Source organism: Erigeron canadensis, chromosome 1 (genome assembly GCF_010389155.1).
Source record: "Erigeron canadensis isolate Cc75 chromosome 1, C_canadensis_v1, whole genome shotgun sequence".
Classification (NCBI taxonomy): domain Eukaryota; kingdom Viridiplantae; phylum Streptophyta; class Magnoliopsida; order Asterales; family Asteraceae; genus Erigeron; species Erigeron canadensis.
Genome location: NC_057761.1, coordinates 43,558,947 through 43,578,723, shown reverse-complemented (window position 1 = coordinate 43,578,723; position 19,777 = coordinate 43,558,947). Strand labels below are relative to the sequence as shown.

At 32.2% G+C, this 19,777-nt stretch overlaps 3 protein-coding genes across 4 annotated transcripts; 1 reads left to right on the top strand and 2 right to left on the bottom strand.

Annotated features, from left to right (window-relative positions):
- Positions 1-5,558: 5,558 nt before the first annotated feature.
- Positions 5,559-9,940, top strand: LOC122608764 (small ribosomal subunit biogenesis GTPase RsgA 1, mitochondrial). The gene is made up of 5 exons (XM_043781856.1): positions 5,559-6,290; positions 7,594-7,815; positions 7,893-8,087; positions 8,436-8,629; positions 9,451-9,940. The coding sequence occupies exons 1-5, from the start codon at positions 5,631-5,633 to the stop codon at positions 9,641-9,643; spliced, it is 1,464 nt and encodes a 487-aa protein (XP_043637791.1). The 5' UTR covers positions 5,559-5,630; the 3' UTR covers positions 9,644-9,940.
- Positions 9,941-10,653: 713 nt separating this feature from the next.
- LOC122584957 (probable signal peptidase complex subunit 1) lies at positions 10,654-12,437 on the bottom strand. Of its 2 annotated transcripts, none has more exons than XM_043757049.1 (2): positions 12,345-12,437; positions 10,654-11,104 (listed from the first exon to the last, which is right to left on the bottom strand). In XM_043757049.1, the coding sequence occupies exon 2, from the start codon at positions 11,102-11,104 to the stop codon at positions 10,823-10,825; it is 282 nt and encodes a 93-aa protein (XP_043612984.1). In that variant the 5' UTR covers positions 12,345-12,437; the 3' UTR covers positions 10,654-10,822. The 2 variants fall into 2 exon arrangements, with proteins under 2 accessions (XP_043612984.1, XP_043612985.1); XM_043757050.1 differs by lacking the exon at positions 12,345-12,437 and adding an exon at positions 11,585-11,663.
- Positions 12,438-13,953: 1,516 nt separating this feature from the next.
- On the bottom strand, positions 13,954-17,909 carry LOC122610162 (fluoride export protein 1-like). The gene is made up of 7 exons (XM_043783159.1): positions 17,696-17,909; positions 16,928-17,246; positions 16,763-16,840; positions 15,922-16,020; positions 15,406-15,598; positions 14,913-15,319; positions 13,954-14,776 (listed from the first exon to the last, which is right to left on the bottom strand). The coding sequence occupies exons 2-7, from the start codon at positions 17,219-17,221 to the stop codon at positions 14,558-14,560; spliced, it is 1,290 nt and encodes a 429-aa protein (XP_043639094.1). The 5' UTR covers positions 17,222-17,246; positions 17,696-17,909; the 3' UTR covers positions 13,954-14,557.
- Between the last annotated feature and the right edge of the window lie 1,868 nt (positions 17,910-19,777).

Here is a 19,777-nt window from a genome sequence, read left to right as displayed (position 1 = left end):
TAAACTGCAACATGGCGTACCAACTCAAACTCAATCTACCAAACCCCCCAAAACCACCAATTCTATGTAGCTATTAACATTCTGTTAGCTAAAATAAATAGAATCGCGAACTTCTCAAGTGTACACACATATTTATAAAATTAGTGTTCTGACCCGTCCAATGGACGGGTAGTCTTAAAATATATTAATCAAAGCTAAAAAATATTTGCTAACTGAATAGTCACTCAATCGGTCAAAATATTCCAAAAATTATTCGTCCAAAGAAGAAACATACGAAAATTAACTCCATATAAATATAAATTCCAGTTTACTACCCTTTTTTTCAACTTTAGTTAAATAAAAAATTACAGTTTCTTATATTCTAAAAGTGTAAACTATATAAAAGTATAACTAATTATTTTTAAATTGGGTTAAAGTGTAAATTGGTGATGAAAAATCAAAAAGTGTAAGTTAATTATTTTAAATTGGGTTAAAGTGTAACGTGGTGATGAAAAAGCAAAAAGTGTAAGTTAATTGTTTTATATTGGGGTTAAAGTGTAAATTGGTGATAGAAAACCAAAAAGTGTAAATTAATTTAGATTAATATTAAAAAAATAGAGGATTAATAAGGAGGGAGGATTAGACTCAAAGAGTGAATTAGGGTTGCCAAGTGTACCCCCAACCTCCTCTTTTGGTTATATTATAGATTACGTATATATTGAATTTATATATTTATCTATCTATCTACCAATATATATATATATAACAAGGTATTAAATTCATTCCTAAACAAATAAGAACCCTTGGATGAATTTCATCTTTAATTTAAAGCCACTAGATCAAATTTAATTATTTCATCATTCTTAAATGACAATATTAATACTTATACTTTTTATGATTATACAAAAAATACCACTTTAAATTTAATTTACACTTTTTGGCTTTCGATCATAAATTTATACTTTTTACCCAATAATTAATATTAATCGACAAATCAAAAATAGTAGCTAATACATATATATACCCCTTTAAAATTTAATTTACATTTTTTTGTTTTCTATCACAAATTTACACTTATATATATACAATAAAATAATATTTAATATTATATATTCAATATATTAATAGTTAATATATATCCTAACTAGATTACTACCCGCATAATACGTATAAAACATGTTAAATTTTTATAATATCATAAGTTGACAAGTATTTAACCAGATAAGAATTGAACCACTTGAAAATATGAAGTTACATTAGTCGTCGATTAGATTATGTTAACAGTGACCACATAGTTCGCTTTTAGGCATGAAGTTCGCTTTTGTAACAAACCTTAATCATTGTTTCTCGTATATATATGAGCTTTTAACCACAGTTTTGAAAAATTGATACATCATCTATCAGAGGTCTCGCTAATTAAGGTTTTCGTTTCTTTTGATGGCTTTCATTCATCCGGATATGTCTGCATTGTCATTGCACTTGTGTTTTAACGTTTTGCTCGAATAATTTAGTTATAAACTAAAATTGCTAAGCAATTTAATTATCAATATATATATATATATCGCATGTTGTGTTAATCTAATTTAAAATTGTGCATAATATCATTGCAATTTTCATACAATTATTTTTCTAATATATAACTGTGATAGTTTACTATAGTCTCCATATTTGTTTTTTAGTTTTTTATTAAGAAGGTCGGTTTGACTCTGGTCCAGTTTTCAAAACATTGATTTAACAAAAACGTTATATGATAAAAATCCTATATAAAAATCCTTATAACCAAATTTTATGTGTTATATGATAGAAATCCTATACAAAAATCCTTATAACCAAATTTTATGTGTGATGTGATAGAAATCCTATACAAAAATATACTAACTTAAGAGAAACGTATTACTTTAAAAAGGAAAAATTTATTGTAATAACATTAAAAATTAATTTTAAAGATAAAAAATGATGTAAAATATAGAAATATTAGTTTTCATAATCATATCATTAAAAACGTTAATTATTAATGTCTACAAACTTAAATAAGAAAGTAATAATAACTTAAATTTAATAAAATTAAATTAAATCTAAAAATGTTAAATAAGGTATATAACATCATCATTTGATCTAATGCCTTTAGATAAAAGTTAAAATTCATCTAAGGGTTCATATTTATTCAATTATGAATTAAGGTTTCTTTTTAATATATATTTAGAGATAATAAAATAATACTATTTATCTTATATCTTATCCAATAGAATAATAGTCAATATTATGTATAAAAAAAAGACAAACATATTTTAATTGAAATATTTAAGATATGTTACATTTAAAATATATAGATCAATTTTTCTATTGATAAAAATACTAAGCTATATTTTAAACCATAATAAAGTAAAGTTGAATATTAATATGTCGTCACACCTGTATCTACAATATTATATATATGGGAAAAGTGAATATAATGTCCGGTTTAATCAAACTATCAACGGTGTTGAGAAGACCGAGTTTAGCTTATGTGAATAACAACTTTGGGAACATCAACCTTTAACATTGGTGTGCAAATTTGGAGCATATGGTGACAAAGAAGTTGCGTTTTATTAAACAAAATAAAATAAATTATCGAAATTAATGATATATAAGTTAGCTTGTAAATATGCGTGACTATTTTGATTACTATTATAAAAAATTTTGAAAAAAAAAAACGTATTAACATACAACTATATTATCAATGTACTGTACCCAAACAAAAAAAAGACCATTTTTCCAACCTTTTTTTTTCCTATTCTATTAAAAATTAGAACAACTCAAAATTATTATTCTACTAATAGAAAGGTTTATCTCAAGACTAATGTTTCCAACCAAGTGATGTACTTTCAATGAAGAGGCTTATGATAACAAAGTCAACGTCTGTATGCATTCTTTATTTATTAATATTTTGTAGGAACGAAATTATAAATATACCATTAAAAAAGTTTACATTGTACCAAAATTGGAGTCAGACTCCATCCATGGTTATATTTCATAAATTTGCAAAGTTATTATAGAATAAGATCTAAGTTCAATACTAATGTGTTGCATATGGTCGATTCTAACTCGGCAATTTAAAGTATTTATGATATATTATATTTCTTCATTCGATTGATAAAGATTACAATTTGATTTTTTATTATTTTTTTTTGTGGAAGGGGTAAGGGAGGAGGGGGAGGGGAGTCGAACTCGGAAAATGAAATGCAATGGATCGACTGGAAGACAGGTAAAAAAGTGGGTGGTTTAGGATTTGGTGGTGTGGATGCTCTTCATTTAGCATTGATATGTATAAATAGATATGACATGTGGTACAAAACTTGGATGTCGTGAGGTTTAAAATCATCCATGTGATTCATAGTTCTGAGTTTGTGTTCCTATGTAAAACAAATGGTAATAATATTTGGGCAAATATATGTTCCTCATTCTCTAGGACACACTTGATTGCTAGCCCCTTAAAATGTTATTAAAGAACAGTTGGGATTGAAAATAAAACAAGTTCTGGAATGATCATTGGCTTAATGATGACAATTTTGCAACTCGGTTTAGAAGGTTGTATGCCTTAGCACCATCTAAAGAATGTGCCATGTGTGACATTTTTTTATCATATAACATGAAAATCCGAATGACATCAAGATATTTGTGATAACATGAATAAGTAATAAATTTTGGCATTGAATTAGTAAGACTTAATGAACAACATAATAAATTTTTATGAAATTATCTAGGTCAAAAAAGCAAATGTTAATAAAGTGAAATTGAATATTTTAATTCGTTAATTATTACTTAAGAAAATTGTATTTTTGATATATATAAGTATAAAAATATATTTACTCATGTATTACGCGAGACAATAATCTAATATTATACTATAAGTTTGTCATTAAAAATGTCATGTAAGATTAATTTAAATTTAAGTAAAGATTATTTAATTATCCAAAAATTAACCAATAAACAAAAGTTCTACATGTAAACTAGATAAAATGACATATAAAATATTTCATATCCACTCTTTCGTTTATATATAAAAATTAAGTTCTTTTAGTTTGCTGGTTGTTTTTGTTATATAACAATGAGTAAAAAAATGGGGAAAAAATAATGGAGGAAGTGGGCAGGTGTGCACATGAACGCTTTTGACTCCGCAGTTTGCATGGTCGCATGGATTGTGATGTGAATTTATTCTAATAATTAGCTTTTATATTTGTCGCTGACTACTACAAAATAAGAAAACTTTTAACTGTAAATTTTAGCTTTATATTTCAAGGTTTATTATATTATTTTCTATATATAAATAATATGTTATACATAGATATGTTTTTTATTTGTTTTTAGCAAATGATGATGTTCCTTCAAAATCTGGGAATTTCTTTTAGATAACTTTTTTTGTTTGAATATAGATAGTTAGATAGATGATGATGATGGTAGGTGTATTGTGTACAATTGTGAATAATTATTACACTTTTCAAGAGCATAAATCTAGATTTAAAGATGATGATATGATATGTATAAAGAAAAAAAAAAAGGTTAAGTAATGGTCATGTTCACGCGAGAATGACTTTTCTACCCATCATATGTTCCACATATGACTTGACGAACGATAGAAATAGAAGATCAATCACATTTTGGATTGAGAGTGCAGCTAAAATTGAAAGTTGGACTACACTTGCATTGACAAATAAATTTGTATTGTGCCTGTTGAAATTGAATGATAATACAAGTACCAAAAATTACCTCTATACTTCTTACTAAAAGATTTTATGTACAAAAGTTACATAGATTAAATGTTAGAAATACTCTCCATTAAAATAACACACTCTAAATACAATATACCTCTACTCTAAAAACCATCTGGGTTACAGCCCAGTGGTCACCTGCCACCCTAAAAAGCGACTTGGTGGGAACACCACCCAGATTCGAATCTCTACAAAAGCATATTCAGTCAGCCAAGGTTTCTGGGGTCTCACCGCCAGGCAACGTTGCAGGGTCGTTAGCTTAAAAAGCGACTTGGTGGGAACATCACCCAGGTTTGAATCCCTGCAAAAGCATATTCAGTCAGCTAAGGTTTCTGGAGTCTCACCGCCAGGCAACGTTGCAGGGTCATTAGCTTGAGAGGAAAAATTCCTCTATGGGACAATGGAGTTCCTAGACATTTACCTTCTTTTTTTTTTTTTACCTCCACTCTAAATGAAAATAAATACACCATCATTCCCTAAATTTTTAAAATAACTATACTAACCATTATATTAGTTACATTTACATAAATAACTTGCACCACTTACCGTCGTCACCCATCAATCACCGCCGCCACCCATCACCATCGCACTTGTCGTCACCGTCGTTTCATTACACGAACACCATGTCAATAAAAATAAATATATAAAAGGTAATAAGAATAGGAATCGGATTAAGTGTGGGAAAATGAGAAAATCTACTAAAATTATTACTTTTTATCTTTTTTATAAAATAACCTAGTTTTTTTGTTTGAAAGCAACATCTCTACTGCTAGGATTTTTACAAGGTTTTTAAAAAAAATATACTCCGTATTTAACTAGAGAGACTGGAAGCATCTTCATCCCAATTTTCTGATGATTGAGAAAACTTCACTACTGCATAAACCCTGACTGTAACTAACCTCGATGACGTCACTTTCAATTTCACTCTTCCGACACCACCACCATCACGCGCCTCTCATTTCCTATGCCGTACACCGTCGCTTCTCCACTTTCCGATCAGTTTCAGTAATCGCCTCTAGAAACCGCGAAAACCTATCAAAAAAATCACAACAGCCGAGCAAACACCTTCTTAAAGCACGTGATTCCGTTAAGCATTTCTCATCTCTATCGCCGTCGCTATCGCCGCCGATCACCTCTGCCGATAACCTCCACCTCTCGCCGGACCAAGCGATCGGAAAAGTAGCTTCCGCTCAAGCGAATTTCATGCGCGTTGTCGTTGAACCGGAGAAAATATTGTCTGAAAATGAAGGAAATGGAGTTGAATTGTTGTGTGTGGTTAGGAATTTGTTGAAGAAGATTAAGAGGAGAGTTTTGGTAGGTGATAAGGTGTTAGTCGGTTCGATTGATTGGACCGATAGAAGAGGAATGATTGAGAATGTTTTCGAGAGGAAAACCGAGGTGCTTGATCCGCCTGTAGCGAATGTGGATCATTTACTGGTTCTGTTTTCGTTAGATCAGCCGAAATTGGAGGAGTTTTCGCTTACTAGGTTTTTGGTTGAAGCTGAGTCGACCAGAATTCCGGTTACACTTGCTTTGAACAAGGCTGAACTTGTTGATAAAGAGGTTGTTTACCTTCACATAATGATCATATTATAGTATAATATTTCTGTTAGTTACTATTATATTGCCTGTTTATAACATACGCTTAGGTAGAATTCTGTATTGTTATACAACTAGTGTTCTTGTAGGAATACTGCATTGGCTATTAAAGTAGGTGTTTGGCATGTACTTAGGTCCGCACCAGCAAGTGATGGCTTTTTTTATTTATTGAAACTTAGTACTAGCGAGTTGAAAACGTGAAAAGGAGTTATAGATAAAGAGGTATAAGTTAGACAGTTCATGTTTTACAACAATATCTTATCGTATGGAAGTAGGAGACATCACATATTTTACATGTTTTATGGATTGTATGTAGGATGAAGTTATAGATGAAGAGGTCTGAGTTAAAATAACAATACAATAATTTTGATATTTTGTGAATTGTTTATAATATTTTACCTGTTTCATGCATTGTATGTAGAAGAATTGATATCTAAGAATTGCATGCTATCTTATTATAAAATACAAGTAGGTCAGCTTTTGTACTCTTTTACCTATATCTAAGAAGACCGTACCGTAGTAGTTCTTGAATGGTACGATTCACTTGATCGGTCCTTAAGCCATTTCCTTCAAGTTGTTGTTCATGGTTTCTAGCTTTAGAGCCGAAATGGTTAGTGCCAAGTAATTGAACAATAAAAAGAGAATTCACTAAGGCTCTGCTGTTACATGAATATCAACGTTGGTACACAACCATTTTTAGGATTACCTTGTTGGTGTAAAATGAGGTCAGATCACAGTAATCTACCATTTCTGTTAGTTACTTCATTGTTGATTCTATTTCATGGACTGTATGTGCTTGTAGCTGTATAATTATTTTCCACTTCATACTTAATAAATACATAATGTTGGTAAAATAATGCATTTATTCAGTTCCTTGTAGGGAGACTGGACTAGCTCTTGGAAGTACAGTAGAAGTCACTAGATATGTCCTTAGGTCAATTACCTACAGGTTGTTTATTAAGTTTTAGTACTTGGGAGCTGAAATGGTCCTCGTTAACTAGTTCAAGTCGTTGAACAATTGTTTGTTGAGTGAAAACGGACTTCAGAGGATGCTGTGCAATGAAAATGGATTAAAGTTTCTATAACTTGGTTTAGAACCATACTAGATTTAGCTTGTTGGAAGTAAGAAACATAATTATGGCCCTACTATAAACATCGGGTTAAGTTTTTCATGTTTTGCTAGAGAAACATATCACTATTTTAGCTACTTTATGTATTTGCTTAACTATGTGTTAGGATATTGCTTAAGATTTTTCATTTTATGCAGACGGTGATTTCATGGAAATCCAAACTTCGCAGTTGGGGTTATGAACCGGTTTTTTGCAGTGTTGAGACCAAAACTGGACTTGATACTCTGCAGTTCAACCTGAGAGATCAAACCTCTGTAATTGTGGGTCCAAGTGGCGTTGGAAAGTCCAGTTTGATCAATGCTATGAGAAGCAATCAATTTGGATTTGGTGCTGCAGAAGTGGATGATTGGTCTAATTCTGTAAGATCTCTTGTCTGCTTGTGGCTCATTCGCTCTAACTTTTCAACTCGTACTTAGTGTTCCTTCACATGTACCAGATTTTAGGAAGCAAGTGGCTTGAAGATCAACGAGTTGGAGAAGTGTCAGCAAGAAGTGGCAGAGGAAAGCACACGACTCGACATGTCTCATTGCTTCCACTATCTGGTGGAGGATATGTTGCAGATACTCCTGGGTTCAACCAACCAAGTCTATTGAAAGTAACAAAACAGTCCCTTGCCCTGTGCTTCCCAGAGGTTTGTCCTGTTAAACTTCGTGCCAGCTTCATCTGATTTTTTGTGCTCAAGCTTGTTTGGCATCTATTTTGATTTAGAACTACCTATCAGTAATTTGGGTACATATCGCTATTGTTTATTTAAATATTCATCTTATTAATTTATTATAGTGACATTGTTTTTGGGAACATAATTAACACATTAATTATATATTAAATATAGACAAGCAGTGTGGTCAGGCATTTCTACTGGAAGTTGGTTTGACGTTTTGACCCGTTTCAACTAGCTACCCCAGCAGCAGATAATGCTGCCTGTGTGTTACCATTATTGATTTATCTGTGTTGACATGTTGACTTCCATTCTTATCAGGTTCGCAAGATTCTTTCAGCAAGTGAACCATTGAAATGTGCATTTAGTAATTGTTTACATCTTGGGGAACCAGGCTGCCTTGTAAAAACTGATTGGGAAAGATATCCATACTACTTTCAATTGCTTGATGAGATAAAAATTAGAGAGGAATTCCAGTTGCGAACTCTTGGAACCAAACGCGAAAGTGATGTAAGGTATGCTCATATATTCTCAGACACAACTTTACGATAATCAGTTCGAGAATGTTGTTTGCTCTTTTTACTGAGGGTACTATAATTAATATAAGAATCTCAAATTCTTTTTATCATGTGATTAATAGCTTCTTCTATATTATTGAACACCAATTGAGCATAGCACAAGTGGTATTCACGCCCTCAAAATAGCAAAACACAGGGGCCTACCGAAGGGACTTTTGGGAATAAAGTTGTCTTGGGTTCAAGCCCTCCCTTGAGCACACCCCACTGTGTCAGAGGGACTAGCGTAGAGCTATCCTTTGTGGTGGGTGGGCGTTGGGGACCAATGGCTGGTGTTAAAAAGGCACCCGGGGTCAAGGGTGTTCCCCCCAATCTACACCTTTCTGGTGAAAAAGTTAGGAGCAAACTTGTTGAAAGTTGCACAAAGTCTGCTATATTATGATGCATTCATCATCCTATATGCTTTTACACAAAAGTTAAGATTATTGTTGCAATAATGTTTTTACAATTATAATTAACATATTAATTTATATGTAAAAGGTTGGGTTAACTCGTCCATGACCATTTGATCCGTGCAAAATATGGTAGTTTTCCTGTTACCTGATCCGTTTTGACCAGTTAAATATGACCTGTTTTGACCTGCTGCCCAACCCTCGCTTCTTTGGCAGCTCTACTGCTCTATTATGTGTCAAGTGTCAACATCCTAGAGTTTCGTCCTAAGGTTTTACATCCTTGTTCTATATGCAGTGATGTCTGATGTTACCAGTGTTGACTTTCAGCTGTTTTTTAGATGGTAATTGAACAGTTGGAACTTTGTGCAGATACAAAGCTGGAGATATGGGCATCATGCAAGCTGAACCACGGTTACAGCCAAAGAAACATAGAAGAACTTCGCGTAAGAAGATGAATCAATCTTTTTTAGATGACGTTGAGGCAGAACTTGAAGGTGACGAAGATGAAAGCTTTTTAGAGGATGATCCCATTATAAAAGCAATGGAGAATGACAATCAGTAAAGCCACAAATACTTTGTAAATACTAGCAGGCAGGTCTTTCACAGTGAGTGCAGTTCTATATTCTTTTGGTGTATGCAACTCGTGAGGATGAAGTGGCTTTAGGTACGTGAGGATTGTTAATAGTTCTAGAAGGAAGCGATCTTTTTGAAGGTAGAAATGATCATCCAAAATTTGTGACTTTTGTATATCACAGAAAACATGACTGTTAACAAGTCATGTATCTAGATTTAACTGCCCCAACTGGTATGTTGAAGCTGTTTGAAAATGACATGTTGAAGCTGTTTTTATGTTGGTTAATCTTCCTCGACTACTTTACAATGTATGCATCAGAATACTCTTTAAATGGCTTTTGACTTGTCAAACACATGTAAAACATTAAAGATGTTACAGTACTCGAATCAGAGAGATCTTGATTCAGACCAACAAATCCAAATAATTAGTCCCCGGTATAGTTGATTACAAGAACAAAACTTGATTTTCTAATGACCAAAATTCATAACAATGCTCCTTTTTGTATATAACTTTCAAATTAACAAACCCAGATATACACGAACAGAATCCAGTAAGGCACCAAATTGCTTCACTTTGGTCGGACTTCGGTTTGTTATGGTTACTAAGCAAACCCGAAAACCAACTTCAAGCAAATTATGACAGATTATGTAATCACATTCGACTTTCAAAAAAATGAATCACATTCTACTTCCTTGAAATGCTGTTCAAGAACCTTTGACAACTCCAAATACCTATATTGGTTCGAAGTCCAGCTGGGAGCCAAACCACTTTGATTTTAGTTCATTCGGTCTTTTAAGTATGTTTGGTCTAATTCCAGGTGCACCGTCAAAAAAAATGCAGACCCCAAAACTAATATGATTACTCCATAAACCTTGTAAAAAATTCATCGACCACATTCCGAAACCACCCTCGTTAAAACTGCAACACACCTTAAATTTTTAAAAATAGAAAAAGAACCAAACAAGTATCTATTAATTGCTCAACACAGATTCCATAACTTTAAAATCAGAAATCTCTAATCCTTAAAAGGATTTTGCTTTCAATTTTCTGGCCGATCCATAAGAGAAGGTATACAAGGTTTATCCAGGTAAACATTAAAAGAAATCCAAGAACATAATTTCTGATATGACTAACCCGACTAAACCTGATATAATTATCTAAGACGGGCTACTTCTTGTTGGGCTTTTTCTTAGAAACTGAACTTGCAACCACCTGTGGTTTAGGATGCTTTTCAGCCTCGCTGGGATCCAACCACTTGAGCGGATGACGGTTGAAGAATGGCCAATTAGGAATGGTGATCAAAGTGGTCAAGACAACTCCCCCTGCATATATGTACAGCATCAGTTGAAATGATCCGAGAACATAGCCCGTTATGAATGCTGCAATTGCAAATGCCACCAGCATTATCTGCATCAGTTGCTCTGCTACCTTTTGTCCTTGCCAATCCATCTATTAGTCAAGAAAACAGTGTAAAACGCCATCAATTCAGTATTTCAAAGAATGTCATAAGATTATGAAAAATATATTACTAAAAATAGTGATTTAGAAGGTTGAATTATGTTGATAATTCTTGGATTGAGTTCAACCTGTTCATTATTAGCAAGATTTTTAAATTTAATCTACCTCTTAGATATGATTGGATGAAAAATTCCAGCTCTAGCTATAAGACGCTCACCTTAATATTACGGATACAGGCAATACAAACAACGAATAGTGGCCGGAATAAAATATCAGAGATGTCAAAGAAAAAAGTTTGAGATCAAGCGTCATAATCCTTGAAAAGAATAACTGTTATCTTATAAAATTTCCTTTAGATGTATGAACCAGGAAACTTTATTAGACAAAGTGTTTCTACTTCCATGCTTATCAGTTACTATAGATTGAATGCCCATTTAAAACTATCAGATGTTCCGAATACAATAATTTGACCTTTTCATTCTCGTTTCAATAGCACATTTTCTTTTGACAGGAGAAACAAATAGCTGTAATAACAAGTTCTTCTGTACGCTTCAGCTCAAAAGCCTGATCGTAAACTGTTTAGCTAGACACGCAAAACCAGCCAACCGGAGTCAAGGATTTCCTATAGTAGTCTTACACTCTTACTGACAACATTCTGTCAAAATATGTATCAACAAAAATGCTTACACAAGAGTGAAAGCATATACCCGAGATGCTACGCATATGCTGATATATGTCTAGCGCCTAATAAAGTCACTTAATATAGTGAATCTTTAAGGAAAAACCATATTCACAATATAGATATTGTATTGCCAACGGACTTTTCGGTCAAGAATAAATCTATTCTTATCAGGTTATACATGACCATGGCGGTCGATTCAATATAACATCATAATTTCTAGACACCTAAATCTAATCTCATCACACACACACACACACACACACACAAAAAAGAAAAAAATTGTCAAAGATGTTAACCTATAAAAAACCCTAAGCTTTAATCTAACAAGTAATTAAAAAAAATCATTTATATCTTCTTCAATTATGTATGATATAATTAAGATCCGATACAAAAAGATATTCAAATTCACAGGTCAACCAGAAAGTCAAACCAAATACATTCCTAGGATCGAATTAGAGATAAGCACAAAAAATACATAGCATAATTTATTTGGGTTAAAGTAAAAAATAAATAATAAATACACGAGAAGAGTTGAGAGGGAGAACATACTGTTTAGGCAGAAAATGTAGGCGAGTTTTTCTGTTTAATTAGAGTTGAATCTTATATCCCCTTTGAAGTATTTAGACTAGTAGTAGTAGTAGTAGTAGTGCATATATATTTCTCTCTATACATACATATACTCGTATTGCATTCAAGTTACAAGTAACGCCCCCCTTGTACTTTGTGTATTTTCTTAAAAACTACCCAACATTTTTTTTACAATGTGTTAAAAAGTCGATTTTGAAGTGAACCAAAGTCAAAATCATTCCATGTTTACTAAAGTTAATTGACTTTGATGGGATGTAAGTTAGCCCTAACTATGACATAACGAAAGTCAGAAGTTAATGAATTGGTTTTTAAGAGTAATAAACTATTGTTAACCACATGTATGAACCAATCTATTTCCATGTAATATAAAGAGGGTGAGGTAAAATTAAACAATAATAATCAGGGTTTTATATGTTATAATTAATTAATAAATACCAAAAATGAAATGTTAAAAAGGAAATAAAACCTGAGATTTATCTTTGGCTTCGCTGAGACGTTCGCCAAAAACATAAAGCTTTTCTATGTCTTTCGCGTCATTTGAAGCTTCCGCCATTTCAATTAACTATTATTAATCACTCTTTAAGTTTTTGTAAATTATTACTATTATTGATAAAATTAAAAAGATACTTATGAATATTGAAATGTTGTTATATATCTGGAAGTGAAGTGATGGTAAAGAAGAAGAGGAAGTGGTTAATTTATTACTCGTATTTGTTTTTACGTATTTAATTTTTGATGATGGTTGGAACAGAGATAGATTTGGATATAGATATATATTAAAAAGTTAGATTATAGTTTATGTTTCACTACATTTTTGGGCTATAACTCTCTAAATTGGTAGTCCATATGTCCCCAGATAACGGATACGGGTACCGACTAGGCAACTAGTGAGGACTAATGAGTTTGGCTCGTCCCAATTCGGTACTTATTATATTGTTTAATCAACATCTATATTTTTTGTACATACTCATGGCAACAATATCATGTTAATTATTTTTTATGTTTCCTATCTTTTTTACAAATGAATTTTAAAAAAAAAAAAAAAAAAAAACTCTACTTGATAATGGATAATCAGTTGTCTAAACCTTTTCTATTTATAATTTGAAAACTATAACTATAGTATATAGATTTTAATAATAATATTGTGTGCTGTCAAGAATTTAAATCTTCTTTTCCTTAGGGTGGAAATGTAAAACGTAATAGAAAGTATTAATTACCAAAGATAATTTACATTTATACAATACCCAATATTTTGGAATATGATTGTATGAGTTTGATTATTTATAACTTGAGAGATGATTTATTGAATATTTTGGAATATGATTGTATGAGTTTGATGATCTATAACTTAAGGAGAGTAATTTATTGAATTCACATCAAGTGTAAGTTCTGTTATGTTTGTAATATACAAAACAATAAATCGTTTTAAAAATTCTCATACTAATCCTCCTAAATTTGTTAAAAACATGTGTAATCCATACATCCTCTTTCATCATCTTATCCTTTGATTTTTACATGTCTCCATCATATGATTAATTAAGAGGATAACCTTGTAATATATCAAAGGATGGAATGTAAATAATAATAATATATATTCCCAAAACTTTACAATCCTTTAATTGTGCCGACAGTCAAGCTACAAATCACATAGCCTCTGATTTTCAAACTCAGTAATATACAAATTGTGCTTAAGAAAACCAGAAATATCAAACAAATAGGCTGTAAGTCTCTCCAATCACCAAAGTAGGGGTTTGGTGTTCCCCATACCAACAATATACAGATGACTTGGAGACTTGGAGTATCTCAGTTATCACAGTAACAGGGTATGGTACATCAGTACATCTACAGAAGCTTGTGGAAAGCCATGTATACAGCAGTTCATTTCAGTATCGCCAAATGGCACCACTTTCTCTATAAATTAAAAGTCCTAACAATACCATTCTTCATGTAGCTACAGATTCATAGCCACTACGATTAAGCAGTATAATACTTGACGAGCCTTCTTGTTGTCATCCGGCCAATAGATCACCATTATCAGCTCACAACTTCATCAGCATCATTTTGAGTCAAGCTACTCGGGGTTGATTTTAATTGGAATTCACTCAGGAGCGAACCAAATAGTGGTGAAGCTCAAAGGTATATTTGTTATGGCAAATAAAAAGATACCTACCTGACTATGACCAGCCTTTGATCCATACAGGAACCGAGTAAATGAGGGTGCCCAGTGTAAACGATAGAATTATAGTAGTCAATGCATATACACATGCTCGCCAAGGATGTGTGCTATCTATCATGGCACCAAACTCAGCAATGAAGGTAGAAACAGTACTCAAACAACCACATAAACCGAATTGTATGCCTGTTGCCACATTATCAAAATGTTCTCTCTTCACCTGCACAATAATCCACAATTACACAAACATTAATCTGAGAGTGATGTAAGAATTAACATGCAGAACTTACATACACAATCAAATGAGGGAACATTTACAAGGTTGCAACTAAAGATGCAAAATAATGTGAACATACGTCTTTCTTCAATGTTGCAAAGGTTGCCATGATACATGAAGCAGCTACATTGGCAATTAATGTTCCAAAAGGCATCCATTTCATAATCTCTGTATTTCCTAAACCCTGTCCATTGAGTTTTGCTAGATAAAACCTGATCCATACACCAATTGGTCCAACTATACAACCGAACCACAAGTAACCTGTACTGCTATCACCATTAAAATCTTTCTTTAGCAAAGCGACACTCACACCCAATAGCAATCCCCACAGAATTACCATCACCACTATTAATATACTTTGACTCATGACATTATTTACTTTATAGAGATAACACTTGGAACCTAGGTTTGTCCTGATTAAAGCACGCCTGAAAACCTTAGCAGTCCCAACCCCGTATATGAAGGAACAGAAAACCAGAGATAAACCTGCAAAGCAAAACTTGGATGAGAAAGGCCATAGGAAATTAGGAAGACAGAGCATGAATCCAAGTAACTTTTTCTGGGGGTGTTACCTATCAAAAAACCAAGCACAGAGAATAGCCAGCGATCGTTAACACTAAGCTCAAGCATTTTCTGATTCCAGCCACTAAATGTGGTGAGACTACCCAGGTAACCTGTTGTCAACCCGACAGCTAACTCAGGGGAAAATTTGGAAATATCTCCTTTGAAAACAGTACCAAACCAACCCATCAAGAATGAACCAACCTAGAATATGAAATGAGATGATAGAAAGAATCAAAAGATGCTCAAAGTAATAGTGATATCATGCAGTGTTCAAAGTCATGAAGATAATATCAATTTTGGTTGAGTTTCTAATATATATTAGAAAATAAAGTGCCACAACCCACAAGTAGAATGATTATATTCTCAATATTCTAAAAAGTTTCTTCAATAAATCATTAGCATCCTTCCTAACTAAAAGTGTTATATATTAAGTCACTATTTCAATACTCTATCAGATTCCATTAAGAGTATGAATATGCGCTATTATGTAAGGAGTAGAGAGAGATTGAGAAAAAGAATGATACCATATTGGGAGGAAGATCAACATACATATAGCTCTGATCACTTGTGGCACCACCCACGTCTGGACCAAATAATTTTTCCAGTAGGTACCTTGTCAATACCTGCGTAGTAAGAGCAAATTCAGTTCTTGGCATGAGACAAAAATCAAACTGCAAATGTTGTTTCCAGCATAGAAACACTAACACATTATCACAGAGATAACAATTACAGAAGGCATAAAAATGTGGAAACAAAGGGACACATCTGAAGTGAATAGGAAACAATATCTAAAAAATAAAACTCTTAATGATAACTTGCTTGCATATAAATGGATTGTATATTTGTATGAATAATATAATCAAATTTATATAAGCATTAAACAAATAAGCGGATATTACATTTGACCTCCTATATCAACTGAGGTATCTTCCTCAATTTCACACTGTTCAGCTGAGAGGATATGATGCCTTCTACAGACTTTTATTAATCTTTGTGTTTTCTATTTAGACCTAAGTGTGTGACGATGTATCCATACACGTATGCTGTAATTTGTGATTTCTTTACAGCTTATACATTACCAAAGAGAAATCCCCAAAGTTGGAGATAGACTAGGAATGATGCCTTCTACAGACTTTTATTAATCTTTGTGTTTTCTATTTAGACCTAAGTGTGTGACGATGTATCCATACACGTATGCTGTAATTTGTGATTTCTTTACAGCTTATACATTACCAAAGAGAAATCCCCAAAGTTGGAGATAGACTAGGAATCATACTGTATAAGATTTAGTTTTAAAAAAAAAAGTGAAGAAACTATCTGTTGACCCAAAAGAACCAATACATATCAGGTGGTTTAGCACACTACCCCAAGAATGCCAAGTACAGCAAGATGAATACGTGACGACGCATACGTCAAGAACCATGGCAACTCTTTTTTGCACTCCTGCATATAAGAAAATTACCAACAGCAGGATTATATTTATAATCAAAGATGATGCGCAACCATATACAAAATGCCAAGAAACCTCACTTCATTCTGCTCTTTGTCACGCAGTATTGGATCCGGTGAGGCAGTTGGAAGTTGTGATTCTTTTTCAACGGGAACTATCGGACGTTCTGCAAGATTATCAAAAGAGAACCTGGACCTGCCACTCCCACTATACCTTTTACTATTAAGTTCCCTTTCTCCAATATCTCCGGCCTCTGAGACACTGTCATCGTCAGCTTCATGGTGGCCACCTCCTGAAAAATTGAAAGACGGGCGTCTAAAAGAAGAATTTGTAATTCTACTAAACGATCCACTTCTTCTTGGTTCAGAGTCCATTATGGTCGTTGAAAACTTTTTCCTACTGCAATAGTATTACAAACAAATATAATTTATGATACAATATTTTACTAGTCATACGTAACAAAACAATCATGCAAGTATAGATTATTATAACATGGACTTTAACTACTCCATTTAATTATAACAAAACCACCTAATATATAAATCATAACAAGTGATGTCACATACTACTACATTGCTCAATATGCATATAATTATTTTCAATGATGAAATAACTTTGTTAAACTGTATATAATTATATTCTTACAAAAAAAAAGTACTAATTTTAATGGGTAAAAAAACTATGTTAGGTTAGTGGCCCTCCTTCCGCCCCCTACACCGCTCCGAGGGGCGGCAAACACCAAAAAAATTGTTGTATTCATCGCCCCCGCCCTCTTTGATTTCCAAGAAAAAGAGCCGTTGGACGGCTTCTTTCCCACACACACACATATATATATATCCATATGTTACCTGAAACCCCTTTCCGGCGAGCTTTCCGGCGAATCTTTCTTCAGCGGATCTAGATAGATAGATAGAATAGAGATGTGTGTGTGTGTGTGTGTGTGTGTGTTCAATGGGCAAAGGAGTGGCGGTGGTCAGGCGGTGATGGAGAGAACAGGCGGTGGTGGAGATGTGTGTTTTTGGCCTTTTATATAACTCTTTGGATTATAATGGGTGGTCTAGAAATCTAACGCGGGGCTAAATGGATCGGATAAAATTACATCTTCAAATTTAACGGGTCATATTGGGCATATAAAAGAAACAGATGGGTACTAATGACTTGACTTCTTACATTATTAAACACGCAATATGCGGGAAATATATAATTAATGACATGTTAAATTTTTATAATATCATAAGTTGACAATTATTTAACCATGTAAGAATTAAACCATTAAAAAACATAAAGTTACATTGGTGGTCGTTTAAGTTCCGGTTAACAGTGATCAGACAGTTAAAAACTGGACACATCATCTATTAAAGGTCTTGCTAAGTAAGTTTTTCGTTTCTTTGGATTTTTTTTATTCATCCGGATAAGTCTGCATTCTTATTGTACTTATGTTTTAACGTTTTGCTCGAATACTTAAGTTATACACTAAAGTTATTAAGCAATTTAATTATCAATCTATATATCGCATGTTGTGGTAATCTAACTTAAAATTATCCATAATATCATTGCAACTTTTATACAATTATTTTTTTGATATATAATTGTGATAGATATCTATATACTCCATATTTGTTTTTTAGTTTTTTTATTAAGAAGGCCGGTTTGACACCCGACCTGGTTTCAAAACTTTGATTTAATAAAAACTTTATATGATAAATATCTTATTAAAATATCCTTATAATCAAATTTTACTCGTTAAATGAAAAAAATCATATACAAAAATATAACTTAATCAAAACGTATTACATTAAAAAAGAAAATTTTATTGTAAAAAAACTAAAAATTAATTTTAAAGATAAAAAATATGTAAAATATAAAAATATTAGTTTTCATAATTAATATATCATTAAAAATGTTAATTATTAATGTCTACACATTTAAAAAAGGAAAAAATAATAATTTAAATTTATTAAAATTAAATTAAATTAAAAAAAAGTTAAATAAGGTACATGACATCATCATTTGATCTAATGACTCTAACTAAAATTTGAAATTCATCTAAGGGTCTATACTTGAATTAAGGTTTCTATTTTATATATATTTAGAGATGGTAGTGTTACCACCAAGGTGATAGTGTCACGCCATCACTCTACCATAACCAACCACAAGTTCACAACCACACAACTTCCATAACAATAACCTCAAAAACTATACTCCATAATATTAGAACAACCAATCAAAAACAAAAGAAAACAATTAAAAAAAAATTAACCACACCACCACCACCCAACTCTTACCAAGGTCAACACACCCACCTTGAGACTTCCACATTACTACCACACCACCTTTTGTAATGGACCACCCTAACGACACCGAGGTGGAAGCCTTCCACCTTGTCCACACCATGCACCATTAGAAGGGCTCTTTGTTCTCCAAAATCTAACACACGTCACTTTAAATATACTAAATTACTAAACATTAATTACTTAATTAGTTTTTTTTTAAACTGTATATATTTTTCTCTTAGACCCCTACTTTATATTTTGTTTCTCTAAATTTCTCTTTAATTTTTTTAATAGAGAAATATATATATATATTACAAATAATACAAATTAATTAGTTAATATTATACTATATTCTGTCATTAAACAAAATATATAGTTATTGTTAAGGATTTTTTTAAATAAATAACCATTATTGTTGTTAAATTTTTTTATAAATATAATACGGATTATTGTTGCAATTTTGATTAAAAAAAAAAATAACTATTATTGTTTTTAATTAACAAGTTACTAATTTACTTGTTGCTTTATATCATTAATTTCTTTTAACGTATTTCAAAAGATTGTGTATCAAATACAAACGTAAGTTTTTGTCTAATCATCCACGGAGGTACCGACATATGGAAGATATGTACTGCTATTGTTATTTTTCCACTATCG